The sequence below is a fragment of the Planococcus citri genome, chromosome 1 (genome assembly GCF_950023065.1).
Source record: "Planococcus citri chromosome 1, ihPlaCitr1.1, whole genome shotgun sequence".
In the NCBI taxonomy this organism is placed as follows: Eukaryota; Metazoa; Arthropoda; class Insecta; order Hemiptera; family Pseudococcidae; genus Planococcus; species Planococcus citri.
Window position 1 is genome coordinate 39,796,447 of NC_088677.1, and position 15,470 is coordinate 39,811,916.

Genomic DNA, 15,470 nt, shown 5'->3' on the forward strand with positions numbered 1-15,470 from the left:
CGGAGTTTTGCGAAAGAAGAATGTCACGAAAAATTAAGATAGGCCTATAGGCTATTAGTAACCATACAATTTTTAATTATACGTATGCATAAGTACGTAGACAGGTAAGCCTTATGTGTATGAATTTTTTAAAAAGGGCTTTTCTCCAATTATTGAATAAGTACAAATGTGTTTGAATAAAATATCACTGGTATTACTATCATGTTCACAATTGCTTTTTATAATAAATAGGTAATTTATTTTCTGAAATTATGTCAATTGAATCGCCTAAATATTCTTACAAATCACTTTTTCTTCGATGACCGAGTCTCTTATGAATACAGTTAATATTACAAGTAGGTAGGTAGTATTTCTAGAATTACGAAGATGTAGAGCAGTATGTTGAAAAATATCGACTGATTGAATTCATATTTTTTTTATTTTATTTTCAGAACTCAGAAGGCTTACATTTTTTAAAATACATATCATCAGCAAAGAAACTTTTTATAACGAAATTTAAAGGGGAAATGTCACCTTTCAACCGCAACCATGGTAAGTACACCATGGAAACCTGATTATGAACTAATTTTCAAACGCGTTTTGTTTGTCCGATATATGAAACTCACGTTAGTCATTCTCATTTGTTTATATTATCATCAGTTTTCTTTGTACCTCGAAGAATATCCGGGACCATTTATTCTTTACGATTACTTTCAATTAAATGACGTCATGCGCATCTACGTTGCGACGACAAGTTGATAGATTTGAAAGCGGACCTTCATTTTTAAACAGTTACAAAGCGCAAATGATACCTACTCGTTCCATCAACATATCAACATCTCCGTCATGAAATATTTTTCTAAATGAGGAGCATCCTGACAGGATGCACAGGATGCTTCGAATTTTCATATGTGAAGTTCCATCGCCGAATCGACGCAGTTTTTAAAAAATGAATAGATGAAAGGTACGAATGACATCGAGGTAATTTTCGAAAAATCGGTTTTATGAAAGTCATTTTCTGAAAATGACTTTAATTTGACAATGCCGTAATCTAAAACGCGAAAAAATTTATTAAATCGAAATATACTCAGTAATGTACACTTCAAGTATAAAATACCTATCACTTCAAGTTAAACATAATATCACTCGACTCTCAAATAGCAGATTTAACACAAAATCAGTCAGGAAGCTTTACTATAGCGAATAAATTTATCAAGTATTACTTATTATTAAATTATATTTATTGGCATTGTTTAAACACAACACGCATGAATAAAATGCGAAGTCCTATAGAAATATTGGAATTATCATTCTTTTCTTTTTATTTTTACCATTTTATATTAAGAGATGCGGCACTTTTTTGAACAGCATGATACGAAGTATGAAGCATAGACTTAAATTTATCGTCATCATTTCTAATCCATTTGTCGCATACTTGGAGAGCTGTTTCATTAGATTTTTGAACTGAGCACTTTGGTAACTCATAATACATTTTTTTTAGTTTTTCAATCATTTCTTTGGACGTGACACCATCTGATGGTCTGACTTGAGCACTTCCATTAATGCAGCCTATTACATAAAAACAAAAATTTTGGTGTTTTTTCTTGAAAAAGAATTCATCGAGATGAATCTAAATTCTTACCGCTCGGGCAAGCCATTATTTCAATAAAATCATACGGATTCCGATTTCTTTTCAATTTTTGAACAATATTTTGAATGTTACGAAAACCATTAACAACAGCGAATCGTAAACTGTTTTCGTTTTTTGAAAATGATATCTCTTGCAAATCTTGATTCCTAAACAATTAATGATTTTGATCAATCGAATGAAATGATCATCATTGACCTTTGAAATCAAGAATCACACGTACCTGATGACTTTAAATTCAACATCTGCAAGGTCCTCTGAAAATAACTCTTTAGCAGCCTTAATCAGCAAATGATAGGCGTATCCACCAGAAGTTGATCCATCATGAATGCTTATATCTGTAGGTTCTTCACAAGTAGGCGAATCTTCATTCGAAAATAATTGATCGAGAGGTTGCGATTCAATTTCAGACAAATCAATAAGTTCATTTTGAAATACTTTTTCCATTTCCACTGAATTAAAAAAAATTGAGATAAATTGAAATGATTTTTAAAAAATAATGTAATGGAGTTAAATCAGGGCTTACCGGGTGTTAGAACACAATCTACATCTTTCGCGTCAATATTCGAATCATAAAAATCATCTCGCGATGCTTCTAATTTTTTATCATAACAAGGCATCAACGTAACATGGTAAATATCACTGGGACTCAATTTTTTTTGTTCAGCGAACCAATTTTTGATCAACGACCCCATGATTTGTTGAGGTGATTTCGTAGAACTAATGCAAGGTAACAAAAATTCATGTGTCTTTTCCGCATAGCAAATCCAGCCTGTAATAGAAAAAAAAACCATTCAGAATGAAGTTTTAAACAAACAGTGGACGATTATAATCGAAAAAGTACCTGGACATGCGGATGCAAACATTGGTAACGACGGGGTACACCCTAATTTTTTATTTTTCCATCTATTTAAGAATTCTCGAGTTGTTTCTGTTAAGGCTATGTCTTCAGCTATTTTAGTACAAAAAACGGCATCTGCTCCTTTGCTTTTGAAAAACCCTGTCCAAAATATTCAAGAAAAAATATTCATCAATGCAAGTCCTCTAACCATAACATGTGTATCCGAAGATATTACCAACCAGATAATTTGAAGAAAGCATCCTGACTGGAGATCGCATATTTCGATGCAAGTGATAGTACAGGTTGTACAGATAGCGAAATAACAATGAATTTTGAATTTTCTCCTTTCTAAAACAAATATGTAAGTAAAGTACTCAAACACAGTTTTCAAATTTTAGACGAAAATATAGCTCATACAAATAATCAATTTACGTCACAAAATGTACCTGTCGCAATATGCTGTTTTCACTCAGAATTCGCAATACTTCGTCGTGATTTTGTTGAGCTATGAGAACGGATTCAGCTGTAGTAATACAGCCACTACAAGCCAGACAGTCATTCAATGATATATCTACCCGAGCCAATTTCCTTTTAACTCCATCCTTTGATGATACATAGAATTAGAAATAGGTAAAGATTTAAAATTAAACTATTGAAAATTCAGTCGAAAGACAAACCTCCGAAATGTGCAAATATGAACCATCATCTTGAATTTTGATTTTAGAACCAGTTCCAGCGGCAGTTTTCTCGATTTTTATAGGTTTGATACATTCCTAAAACAAACAGCAATATTGAATCGAATAATAAAATTATGCTTGGTTTCAAGCGACGACATTATAAATGTAATTTATTCAGCTCTGCATGCTCAATGCCAGATTTTTTCAACTTAGCAGATGTATGATACTACAGCAAATAAAATGATAGTTATACCTGGGATGGCACGATGAAGTCATCCAAGTCTGTCAATTGCAATATTCCACTGAATCCAACGGAGGCCATGGAGAATTAGATATTTGTAACAAAATGATAGAAAATGTTATCACTGCTGATCATTACTAACCAAAGAATCCATTTTAATTGCAAAATTTTATATTATATATGCATAATTTAATTTCAGCTTTTCGAAAATTAATTTTATCTACTATCATCAACTTGGACTGATAACAGCGTGAACTTTAATTTCATTGGTTGTTCAAAAATATTCCGCGTTTTTTCAAAAAAAAATTATTATTTTGAAAGCAAGATTTCAAAATTTTGTTGAACACCTTGTGAATTGTGATGAACTGATGTATGAGAGTGATCTTCTTGATTGATGTTTCCAGATTGTATTCAAGTTTATAAGTTTGTACCGTTGTTCGTACAGTAATTAATTATTGTAATTTATCGATTGGTATACCTACTTGCATCATGCATGATTGTAATAATTTATTTTCATTTTAATGATTATTCTATTCATTTTAACTGTTGTATGTATTTACATGTAACATTATAGTAACATGTACTTGATTTGAACATTGACATTCGTCATTCATATTATCGTTCGTAGATGTAGAAGTCAAAATTTAAATCTATTTGATCTGATCTCTATCTATACATACGCTATCAAGTATCAATCTGATTGCCGGATTGCAAAACGATCTTCTGTTCGATTTAGTTCGATTACATAACAACATATAAGTACAGTGTTAAAAATGTGCAACACTGCCATCGAAATTTAACTAGATTTAAGCTCTATCCGGTGTGTGTGGTAACATTGTTTTTTTTCACCATGCCTTTATCATCTCGTTTTGTACTTATATAATTTGATGAATTTGTTTTACGTATTAAATAATGAACAAGACTCTGCTTTTTCGTGACTTTATTTAAACTGTATAATAACAGGTTATGGGCCCAGTCCCTTGCCTAACTGTGCGCGAACAGAAATCGAACTCGAACTATGGTATTTTTCAACTAATGTACTTTGTACTACCGGCAATTTTGGCCTCGCACTCTTTGAACTCGGCATATTTGGCCTCGCACTCCTTGAACTTTGAACAAGAACTAGAACTCGATCATTGGATCTCGCACTCGAACAGAACAACCACTCAATCTCCGAACTCAGTCAACATGGACAACCTAATAATCAGCATCTCAAATGGCATCTCCAAACTACAAGGTACACAGAACTATCCTGAATGGCGTTTTCGATTGAACTTAGCTATAGAACAAGTAACAAACTTACATGACTTAGAAGTGCATCATACCACGAAAAAAACAAAACAAGAAAGTTTAGAATTGAAACTCAAGCTCTTGATCGCAGGTACAATCAGTGAACATGTGACCAGTCACATTTTGCATTGTACCACTTCAACTTTGATGTTAGATAAAATCGAACAGCTCTATGGTCCAAAAGAAGAAGATCTTGATGAACTGCAACTGGAATTCTTCAATTTCGAGTATGACAGTAAAAAATCCATGCAAGAAAATGTGAGTAAACTTGAAATATTGCGCCAAAAGATAATCAACTTAGGCGATAGCATTTCCGAGTCCGCTTTTAAAACAAGAATTTTGTCATCTCTACCTAAATGTTTCGATGCAATCGTATCAGCAGCTAATCTGAACAAAAAAATCAAGCTCAAAGATTTAATTTCATCATTGGTTTCCGAGGATATTCGTCTACGTAAATTGAAAGGTGCTGATAAGAAAGAACCAGATCCGAAAAACGAACCTGTGATTGTGAAAACAGCAGCAGCCCTGATAGCAACCTCATCAACTCCTCCATCAGCTCAATCCAATACTAATTCCGAAGATCAATCCTGCAAGTATTGTAAAACGAAAGGTCACCTTGTGGATTCCTGCCCTGAATTGATGAAAAGAAATAATGCAGTGTGCCATTCCTGTGGAGATAAGGGCCACTACTCAAAAAATTGCAAGGTAAAAAAAGAAAAGGAAAAGGTAACACTTGCTTGTTAAAATTGTTTTACATTTCTTGTGTTCTTTGTATTTTTAAACATATTATCTACTCTTTTTAGAATTAAGTGTTTCATGACATGTGTTTGTCTATCCAAATTTGCTCACTTTGTGATTTTGTTCTAGTTTTTATTACTAGGTGCTATTTTTGATTTTATTTTTTAGAATTACGTATTCCTGAACTTTCGATTGTTGTGTTGTAAGGGAGTGTTAAAAATGTGCAACACTGCCATCGAAATTTAACTAGATTTAAGCTCTATCCGGTGTGTGTGGTAACATTGTTTTTTTTCACCATGCCTTTATCATCTCGTTTTGTACTTATATAATTTGATGAATTTGTTTTACGTATTAAATAATGAACAAGACTCTGCTTTTTCGTGACTTTATTTAAACTGTATAATAACATACAGTCGACGCATACAATCATAATACATCAACTACATCAAGTGATTGCTCTTGACGAGGTTTTCATTTGAACTTTTGAAGAGAATATTTTTTGTCATTTCCAACTTTTTTTCACCATACTATGGACATTACTTTTATTATTAAAAACGTTGGATTTCTTTTATTGGCGAATGACATTAATACTATTGCGTGTATCAGCAGCAACGCAACTGGCATCAACATTACCACTGAACCGTAAGTGAAAAATCCGTATCACGATTCACCAAATAACGTTTAAAATCAAACATTATAATAAATGAATAGAAATTTGAGAATTTTGAAAACTTTATAAAAAAAATTAAAAAGTTGATAAAAATCTTGGGTAGGACGGTGCTGCCTACCATCGACGAAAATTAGCAATAAACGTTGATAAACAAAGTCAAGAACACTGATAAAGTATTTGATAAGAAATTTCAATCTAGCGCGTTTTTTGGTATTTTAAAAAAAGTTGAGTTTTTGTTCTAAATTCGTGATGCTAAATGCATTATCGAGAAGATTAATACGAGGTTTTGGTAAAACATTACACGCGAATGCTAAAACAATGTCTCAAAAATCTATCACGTATGTATTGTTCGTTACTTTTCACTTTTCGCGTGAATCCACTGAAACATGACGTACGCTTTTTTCAGATCATTCTTCCAAAGACAAACTCCCAAAACTCCAACAGCTATAGCAGTAAATTCATCTTGCGCTGCTTCTACAACCACAACAGAAAAAAAGGAATCCTCGCCTGTTAAGACAAAGTAAGTCATTGAAGTGCTGATACAATTTTTCCTGATGTTCGAGATAAGATGATGTAATATCTCTTTTTCAGTGGCAGCTCAGAAATTACCGATAAAATTACTCCGCCTGAGAATCAGAAAAAGAGAAAACGTATTAATGTAGGATCTGAAAGTGAAGATGAAACGATTGATGAAGTCAGAGAGGAGTCTGGTAAAGATGCCAATAAATGCATTGATAAAGATGTCAATGAAGGCGCCGATAAATATGCCAAGAAAGACGTGGATAAAGATGCCAAGAAAGACACTGATAAAAATGCCAAGGATGACATTGATAAAGATGTTGTAAAAGAGGTTGAGAAAGAAATCAAATGTGAACCTAAAACAGAACTTAAAACCTTGAGTTTCTTAGGTACGCATCTAGTTTATTTTTAATTCTTATAGAAAATTGTAGATAGTAGATGTTATATATGTATTTGACACATATGTTCCTTTATAGCTGGCAAAAAGCGACCTAGTAAAACTCCCAGAAAACCCGCTGCAAAAAATACAAAAACAAAAGAAAATAAAGAAATGGACAACGAAACACCTGTGAAACCACAAAAACCTGCGAAAAATGAGAAAAAAGCTAAAACAGAAAAAAAATCGGATGAAGACACGCCCGCTGACAAAAAAACTGAGGCCGAGGAAAATAAACCTACTAAAAAAGTGGCCAATGGAAATATGTTTTTCACCAATAAAACATCATCTGAAAATGAATCCATTTTGGAATATTTCCCAGATAAAAGCAATTATCATCCTGTAGAAGATGCTCCGTGGAAGCATAGAGAACGGTTGGTTGCATAATAATGCATATATTTTTGGAATTCGACAATAATCTGTGACCATTTTTTGTTAATTGATGATTCTGATCCCTTTATAAGCTTTAGATGTGTTTCGCATAAAACACGAAAATTATGGTGTATATCGATGTAATGATGATTATTATTTTTGTTTTCTAGTGTTCCATATTTAGCATTAGCTAAAACGCTGAAGAAAATAGAAGAAACCAGCGCCAGATTAAAAATCATCGAAATATTGTCCAATTACTTGAGATCAGTGATAGTTCTAAGCGAGGATGACTTTTTACCTAGTATTTATTTGTGTTTGAATTCATTAGCTCCAGCGTATGAAGGACTAGAGCTTGGTATCGCTGATATGTATTTAATGAAGGCAAGCCATCTTTAATTTGATTATCGTACAAATCTTACTCAGTCAAAGTAATCAAATAATTTTTCAATTTATTCAGGCCATCGCCCAGTGCACAGGCCGTGCTGTTCACCAAATCAAAGCAGATGTTGCAGTGACTGGTGATTTGGGAATTGTCGCAGAGCAAAGTCGGTCTAAACAAATAATTATGCATCGTCCAGCTCCACTCACGGTTCAGTCCGTTTTCAATCAGTTGACCGCCATCGCTAAAATTTCTGGAAATCAAGTACTATGCTTTCTCATATTTCAATACATTTTCTTATGTACCTACATATTTACGCTATTCTAATACACCTGTTCGAATTACTCGCAGGCTATGAAGAAAAAAGTCGAAAAAATTGAAGCCCTATTTGTTGCTTGCCGAGATTGCGAAGCACGTTTTGTAACCAGATCATTGGCTGGAAAAATGAGGATTGGTTTAGCCGAGCAGTCTGTTTTACAAGTAAATATGATTACTATATAATTATGTGTACTTAACCATTTCTTCTTAACTCAGGCATATGATTCTAGGCTATTGCTTTGGCATGCACTACAACGCCCACCAATCAATCGTATCCTCCTGAGATTCTAAGTGCTGCAAAAGGTATTTCTGCCGATGAATTCAAGAAGAAAGTTGATGAAGAGGCTCTTGTTTTGAAAACCACATTTTGGTGCGCAAATTTTCAGGAAAGCTTCGTCATTTAATTTGTTGAACTTTATTGATATTTTGCTTGTTTTTTTTTGTTCTAGCGAATGCCCCAATTATAACATGATAATTCCAGTAATTTTGAAAAAAGGTATCAGAGCTTTACCGGAAGAATGTAAAATTACTCCTGGTTTACCGGTTAAACCGATGTTAGCGCAGCCCACGAAAGGAGCACGCGAAGTTCTGGAAAGATTTGAAGGAATGAAATTCACTTGCGAATGGAAATATGACGGAGAACGCGCACAGGTATAATCTTGATAATTAAAAAACAAGATTGCAATCCGAATTTATTTCTTATGGATAAATGATTTTAGATTCATTTGATGGAAGATGGAAGGATAAAAATATACAGTCGGAATCAAGAAGACAATACGTCGAAATATCCCGACATCATTTCAAATATCAAACTAACAGTGAAATCCGATGTAAAATCTTTCATCTTAGATACCGAAGCAGTTGCTTGGGATCGTGATCAGAAAAAAATTATGCCTTTCCAAGTGCTGAGCACTCGAAAACGAAAGGTATCAATTATCGAATGTAATGTTCGTTTTTAATCGATGCATTCGAAAGTTCAATTTTTAATCGTCATTTTCAGGATGCTGACGAAAACGAGATAAAAGTTTCAGTCTGCGTATTTATGTTCGATCTATTGTATTTAAATGGAGAATCACTTGTTCAAAAACCTTTGATAGAACGTCGTCAATTATTGAAAAACCACTTCGTAGAGGTGGAAGGCAAATTTGTGTATGTCATAGCTCTGGATACGAATACGATGGAGGAAGTTCAAGAATGTTTAGAGGAATCCGTGAAAGGTAAAACAGTACTCATTCGTGATTTCCTTCTTCAATTGATATCATCGCTGATCTCGAATTTTCCTTTCTGTAGGTAACTGCGAAGGACTGATGGTGAAAACATTGGATACCGAAGCTACTTACGAAATAGCCAAAAGGTCACGAAATTGGTTAAAACTGAAAAAAGATTACCTAGAAGGTGTGGGGGACACTTTGGATTTAGTGGTCATCGGTGGGTACTCTGGTAAAGGTAAAAGAACCGGTAATTATGGCGGTTTCTTACTCGCTTCCTATGATGAAGAGAACGAAGAATATCAGGCCATTTGTAAGGTAACTAATCATATCTATAATTATAATTTCTATTGGTCCACGTATTTTGGAAAATATGCTCACTTTTACAAATTGCAGATCGGTACCGGATTCAGTGACGAGATATTAGCTCAACACACTAAATTCCTGAAGGAGCATATTATTGAAGAAGCTAAACCATATTACCGATGCGATGCTAGTTTAAAACCTGATCATTGGTTCGATGCGGCGCAAGTATGGGAAGTCAAATGTGCTGATTTATCTTTATCGCCTGTATATTCTGCTGCGATCGGTTTGGTTGATCCTGAAAAAGGCGTTTCTCTCAGATTTCCCAGATTTTTGAGAATACGTGACGATAAAAATGTCGAGCAAGCTACAAATGCTCAACAAGTAAGTTTTGAAATCTTACAATTTAGTCGTTTCAAATATTTATATCGAATTATCGATTTTTAAATCTTAATTTCTCGTGTAGGTCGCCGAATTGTATAAAAATCAGGATCAAATCAAAAATCAAGGTACTACAAGCGCTTTCAATGATGAAGATTTCTAATATTTTCACTTGTATATGCTTTGGAAAGATTTCAATTGATTTGTATGTAAGTTAAATGTCGATTTATTTGATTGTATTTGTGAATATGTTCCACTGAAAAATCAACCTAAGTTATTGTCTTGTAAGACTGATCAGTCTGTATTTATTTTCTTAATATTTTAAATATACAATTATACATCAGTTCCTCGATTCACGACTCATTTTCCAGTGATTGTAATCATGCTGCGGGACTTAATTTTTAAATTTCGTAGGATTAGGATCTAAACAAATCAGTACATACTCAAATTTGACTATGACAATATTCTGCTTTAAAGCATACGATTCAGCGAAAAAATCCAAGTTAGCTTTAATAAGATTAGATAATTTCGAAGTAGACAGAATTCAACAATCGTAGAGAAAAAATCGATACAAAAAAGTATCAACGTACACACGTGACGTCAAATCATTATTTCGGAGCTACTTATATTTTTTGAGGTTGAATAGTATTACCTGCTGAACTACGCCACGAAACAAATGACAGAGAGCATCCCATTCAATTACATTTATTGATTCATTATTACAAAGACACACACACGCACAATCGTTAATTTAAAAATATTAGCGTAATATATATATATTAAATAAAACATTTTAAATATCGAATAAATGTGTATCATCTAAATAATATGTTCTAGGCAACTTTCACACTAACACACTATACCGATTTGGTTATTTTTTAACGCAGATAATTGATACAATACGATGAAATCAAATAAGAAATTTTATCAACTTTTTCGACGTTGTCCTCAGAGTATAGATACTCTAGCACATTTCAAAATGAAAAAAAAATAATAAAACGCGTTCGAATAATTGCAAGAATAAAGTGAAGTTTTTCAAAATTAACATACGAATGAATTATATCCTACATTGTTTCAAACAAATCACAATCATTTTGCACATCAGTTGAACACTAGTGCATTCAGGTGTCAACTAATAGGCGTAATTAATCTGCTATAAATTTAATTATACATAAGAAAAATGATATTTATAGATTAAACGTAAGAAACAATAAAGTATTCGGCAAATTGAAAAAAAAAATTAATAAAAATACGGGCGTAGCGAAGTAAGATTTTTAAAAAAATGTATAGGTACATATGCCCGCAAACATGAACCAAATACAATGAAGATCAACCAAAAATAAACCGAGAATATTCACGATTTCTCCGAAGGGGAAAAACGAATATTTAAAAGGCGCAATTTTCAAATAAAACACATTTCGATAAATTAATCTAACTCGAATAATATTATGATCGTATCATTACAGATCAGGAAAAAAAGTTCTTCCTGTAAACCGACGAATTTATGAATCTGGAAACTGTATCGTGAAAAACATATATGCCTAGGAAAAACAAGCGGTTTTTATCACTTTTATACGTTAATCAATAAAAAATAATAAAGGCGGAGTATATACCAGCGTAAAGTTAACAAGAATACGGCAACGATGATGAATAGCTTAATTCGGTAAATTATATTTCACGTATGGTACTTCGATGTCGTTATCTTCGTTATCATTGCAGCAAATTTCAAACACCAATGCTCTCACATGAGGTTCGATTTTCTTTTTAGATACTTTACGAACTACCTATAAACATAACGATGTCAATCAATAAAACATATTATTTAAAAAAGTACGATGATAAGCGTGATATTCAACTTACTTCCGATAATGGTAGGTCTAGACGTTCTTGCAGCTTGGCTTTTGGCATGAAAAATGAGTAGAGCATCGAAACTCCTTGCGACAGCATAGTGATTTTCAAATTTTGTTTCTTTTCGAAATAATCGAGAAATTCTCTTAGAGTAAGTTCGCCGTTCACTTCGAAACGATCCCATAGTGTCCATTCGTTATCGTAATATTTTTGAGCAGGAGCTTTGATAGGTTCAGAAAATCCGAAAAATGGCAACGCCAAATTGATGAAACCGTTCTTGAATAATTCCAATTCTCTGTATCCTTGCGTCAATTTAATCAATTCTAAACATACGAATCCAGCAACTACGGAAGTTGTAGTCGCGATAGCAGGAATAATTTTACCTGAAAAATAAATAACATGTCATTAGTGAAACGTATATCAAAGGTGCAAATTATCGATCGAATGAAAAAATTACCTGCGATAAGTTTACTCTTATGTCTGTCAGCATTAGGTATTCCGTAGTTGGTAGCTCTAAGGTTGGATGTAGCAACGATGAAATCAATATGCAAGTTATTATCGTCATCTTTTTCGAATTCAAGAGGCTGAATTCGAAGATCGGCTAATTTCTCCTTACTGGGCAACTTTTCCAAGATTTTGCTCACTTTCTCACTATCCAAACCGCCGTCTCCGTTGGCCATTTGTAGTTGGGAATCGTTAATGGCGATTTTGACTCCGGATTTTGGTACGAATTCCGGCACTTGAACTTTCGAGACGATTTCTTTAATTTGCTCACGATTACGGTTCTGCGGTATAGAGTAAACTTCGGCTTTGAGATTAGCGGCGGCTACAACGTAATCCAAGTGTAAAGGATCTTCCGGATCGAATTTAATAGGTTTAGGGCAACGTTTCGGTCCTGACCAGAAAGGCTGACCACTCGAGGTTAACTGGTCAGCAGGAAAATTGAATAATAACTGCACTATCTGGTTGTGATATTGTTCTTGGAAATGATTACGAGCCCAAGTGACGCAATCTTCGAACGACAGAGGTCTTTCCTCAACTAACGCGGTTCTGACAGCTTCAAATGCTTCAAAACCTTGAGAACCAGGTAAACGAGAAGTTCTTTCGACGAAATTTGGATCATCGATGAATTGTGCGGCTGCTTCGGCCGCTTGTCGGAAAACTCCTTCGAACATGTCTCGGGCCCACTGCAACGTATGCTCGATCGCGTTTGGGAAATTTTTCAACGTACAAATAGGTATACTTTTTTCAGGGGGATCCTGCGACGAGCTGTATGATTCGGTCAGGAAGGGCACAACAACTTGAGTATTACCTTTAGTGCCCAATGTACCGGATTCCAATAAAGGTTTCGCGTAGTAAACGCATCTTCGATCGATGTAAATACGCGCGTCTACGTTATCTAATGCGTTTGCTACACCATCCAAGTTTTCGAAAAATGAATCATCGTAACATTTTTCGGTTTCGGGGCCTACTCGGTTTTCATGGGCTGTAACTCGCACTAGAGGGTTCATTTTACGTACGGCTTTAGCAGCAGTCACGGATTTCGCTCGCTGAACATCCTGCGGACGGAACAGGAACTGTCTATTTAAATTCGATTTCTCGATTAAATCCATATCCGTTACGAAAACATTGCCATCAATAGCACCAACACCCATCATGGCGAAATTCTTCAATAACTCGCAACCGATAGCGCCGGCACCGACGACAAAATACTTGAGGGCTCCGATCTTCTTTTGAAATTCTTTACCGAACACGACTGTTTGTCCATCATATCGCGTATTGGAGACTTTAGCATCTTCTTCTGTAACGCCGTCTTTGGGTAGACACTCGATCGCGTCGAAATACAACCACTGGAATATCGGATGGAATTTGCCACTACATGCTTTCATGACTTCTTGAGCAACAACTCCCCCGATCGCTGCATTCATTGGTGACAAATTACCAGCGCTAACTTTGGCGAAAGTTAAAAGTAATTCTTTCTTGATTTCGATTTTATTTTCTTTAGCGCCATTGATAGACTCGGCCAAAGCGACGAAAGTTTCTGCGTCAGCTGTACTCCACGGAGTTGGAACTTTATTGTGTTTCTTCACGAATTCGTGTAATGTTTGGAAAGCCAAGTGAAGTTGCTCCGGGTGATCAAATTTACCAAAATCAGACATTAAAAATTCCGGTTGATCGAGCGCTTTTTCAAGCGGCGCGAATGATACAGTTTTAGGCATTTTAACTTGTGTGACTACACCACCACGAATGTAATCCGAATACGACGACGTATCTCCTATGCTAAACGTATATGGACCCAAAACACGAATTTTTCTAGGCTCGCAGCCGTTCAGCTCTGTCATGCCTAGTACTTCCGAAAACGTTACGTAGTCATCACTTTCTAAACCATGCCTAGTTTCATCGAGACAAGTAACAACGCCATCGACATCTTTAGTAATTCCGGCGATCATCGCAGAAATCGGATTTTCTCCATTCGTGTCGGTAACTACGAACTTATCGCCGAAATCGCAAAACACTTGAGCGAATACACCTCGCGTATCAGCCACGACCAAGGCAATATCGTTTGCGTGCGTTATTTTAGATATTCTCAATTGTTCATCTAACGAACTGTTCGTCAATACGATGACTCTGTACTGTTTGATAATTTCTTCATCTAAAACACCGGTGTACACTCTACACATGACGTACGAGTTCAAGTCTGCCAGCTTTTCGAAACATGCCTCCGCACGATTTTTACCGATGTCATCATCAGATAAGTAGAACTGGGATGATAGATCGTTCAAAGAACATTCTGCTTGATCGTGCAGAGTGACTGATTTTACTCCGCCCAGGATTACATTTTTGGCGATTTCTACTCCAAGTCCTCCGAGACCCGAAATCAGAACGTCGCTGCTTGCCATTTTTCGCATAGCGTCGTGGCCTAAAACGTATAATTGTCTGGAATACAAACCTTCGTCAATATCTTGCAACTCCGAACCGTTTTGCGCCATTTTCGCTGCCTGTGAAACGGACGTTTCCGGTGGTAAATCACTCGCGATTTTCCGCTTCTTGGCTGCTGGAGGATCAACGAAATTTACTGCTGATTCAACTCCAGACATCGGACACAAAGGCCCTGATCAAATGTATATTTCACTTAATTAGTCGCAATACGCTGCAATACTGAAATCAGTCTAGTAAGACAAAGAAAGCACTGAAATTTTCTCGATAACACGAATACGTATGAATCGTTGACGACATCGGCACAAACAATAAAATAAAATTAAGAACAGCGTATGCGTAATGGGAAATGGAATGGATGAAAAAATTTCACGGAAAGAACTTGAAAAATAAATACTTGCGCAAATTTGAAAACTGAAAATTGAACGAAGTAGAAATTTTCTGTCTCATTTTTGCATCTGTGATTTTTTTTCCATCTATTACCGTTTATTACCGCAAATTACCTGAAATTACCGAACTAATGAATTTTCTTATCATAGATAAAAAATACAAGAATAGATTCGAAATTCAATTTTTAGTTTTAAAAATTTTTTTTCGAGTATTCGAGTTTTCCTTTTTCCATGGTTTTCCCCCTAATTTTTGAAATAATTGAAATGTTTAATTTTTTTTAGCGTTAAAAAACTTG

General features: G+C 34.8%; 3 protein-coding genes across 5 annotated transcripts; 1 reads left to right on the forward strand and 2 right to left on the reverse strand.

Annotated features, from left to right (window-relative positions):
- Nucleotides 1-1,156: 1,156 nt before the first annotated feature.
- On the reverse strand, nt 1,157-3,628 carry LOC135831894 (cytosolic Fe-S cluster assembly factor narfl). Its single transcript, XM_065344738.1, has 9 exons — nt 3,399-3,628; nt 3,146-3,241; nt 2,915-3,070; nt 2,708-2,816; nt 2,472-2,627; nt 2,154-2,399; nt 1,851-2,079; nt 1,622-1,776; nt 1,157-1,548 (listed from the first exon to the last, which is right to left on the reverse strand). The coding sequence occupies exons 1-9, from the start codon at nt 3,465-3,467 to the stop codon at nt 1,307-1,309; spliced, it is 1,458 nt and encodes a 485-aa protein (XP_065200810.1). The 5' UTR covers nt 3,468-3,628; the 3' UTR covers nt 1,157-1,306.
- Nucleotides 3,629-5,918: 2,290 nt separating this feature from the next.
- DNAlig1 (DNA ligase 1) lies at nt 5,919-10,346 on the forward strand. Of its 2 annotated transcripts, none has more exons than XM_065344736.1 (14): nt 5,919-6,056; nt 6,491-6,604; nt 6,676-6,992; nt 7,080-7,413; nt 7,582-7,792; nt 7,869-8,054; nt 8,142-8,270; nt 8,339-8,478; nt 8,558-8,759; nt 8,828-9,034; nt 9,109-9,325; nt 9,399-9,634; nt 9,713-10,003; nt 10,086-10,346. In XM_065344736.1, the coding sequence occupies exons 1-14, from the start codon at nt 5,944-5,946 to the stop codon at nt 10,161-10,163; spliced, it is 2,775 nt and encodes a 924-aa protein (XP_065200808.1). In that variant the 5' UTR covers nt 5,919-5,943; the 3' UTR covers nt 10,164-10,346. The 2 variants fall into 2 exon arrangements, with proteins under 2 accessions (XP_065200808.1, XP_065200809.1); XM_065344737.1 differs by lacking the exon at nt 5,919-6,056 and adding an exon at nt 6,250-6,422.
- A 343-nt stretch (nt 10,347-10,689) lies between these two features.
- On the reverse strand, nt 10,690-15,169 carry Uba1 (ubiquitin-like activating enzyme 1). 2 transcript variants are annotated; one of them, XM_065344735.1, is made up of 4 exons: nt 12,306-15,169; nt 11,861-12,231; nt 11,614-11,784; nt 10,690-11,541 (listed from the first exon to the last, which is right to left on the reverse strand). In XM_065344735.1, exons 1-3 carry the CDS (start codon nt 14,944-14,946, stop codon nt 11,656-11,658), a joined length of 3,141 nt encoding a protein of 1,046 aa, XP_065200807.1. In that variant the 5' UTR covers nt 14,947-15,169; the 3' UTR covers nt 10,690-11,541; nt 11,614-11,655. The 2 variants fall into 2 exon arrangements, with proteins under 2 accessions (XP_065200807.1, XP_065200806.1); XM_065344734.1 differs by having other exon boundaries at nt 10,690-11,784.
- Nucleotides 15,170-15,470: the final 301 nt, after the last annotated feature.

Coding starts and splice junctions, on each gene's coding strand:
- Uba1 (XM_065344735.1), bottom strand. CDS start 14,946: ATGTCTGGAGTTGAATCAGCAGTAAATTTCGTTGATCCTCCAGCAGCC. Junction 12,232..12,305: donor TAAGAGTAAACTTATCGCAG/GTAATTTTTTCA, acceptor TTTATTTTTCAG/GTAAAATTATTCCTGCTATC. Junction 11,785..11,860: donor TAGACCTACCATTATCGGAA/GTAAGTTGAATA, acceptor TTATGTTTATAG/GTAGTTCGTAAAGTATCTAA.
- DNAlig1 (XM_065344736.1), top strand. CDS start 5,944: ATGGACATTACTTTTATTATTAAAAACGTTGGATTTCTTTTATTGGCG. Junction 7,793..7,868: donor CTGATATGTATTTAATGAAG/GCAAGCCATCTT, acceptor CAATTTATTCAG/GCCATCGCCCAGTGCACAGG. Junction 9,326..9,398: donor TTTAGAGGAATCCGTGAAAG/GTAAAACAGTAC, acceptor TCCTTTCTGTAG/GTAACTGCGAAGGACTGATG.
- LOC135831894 (XM_065344738.1), bottom strand. CDS start 3,467: ATGGCCTCCGTTGGATTCAGTGGAATATTGCAATTGACAGACTTGGAT. Junction 2,080..2,153: donor AGATTGTGTTCTAACACCCG/GTAAGCCCTGAT, acceptor TTTTTAATTCAG/TGGAAATGGAAAAAGTATTT. Junction 1,549..1,621: donor AATAATGGCTTGCCCGAGCG/GTAAGAATTTAG, acceptor TTTATGTAATAG/GCTGCATTAATGGAAGTGCT.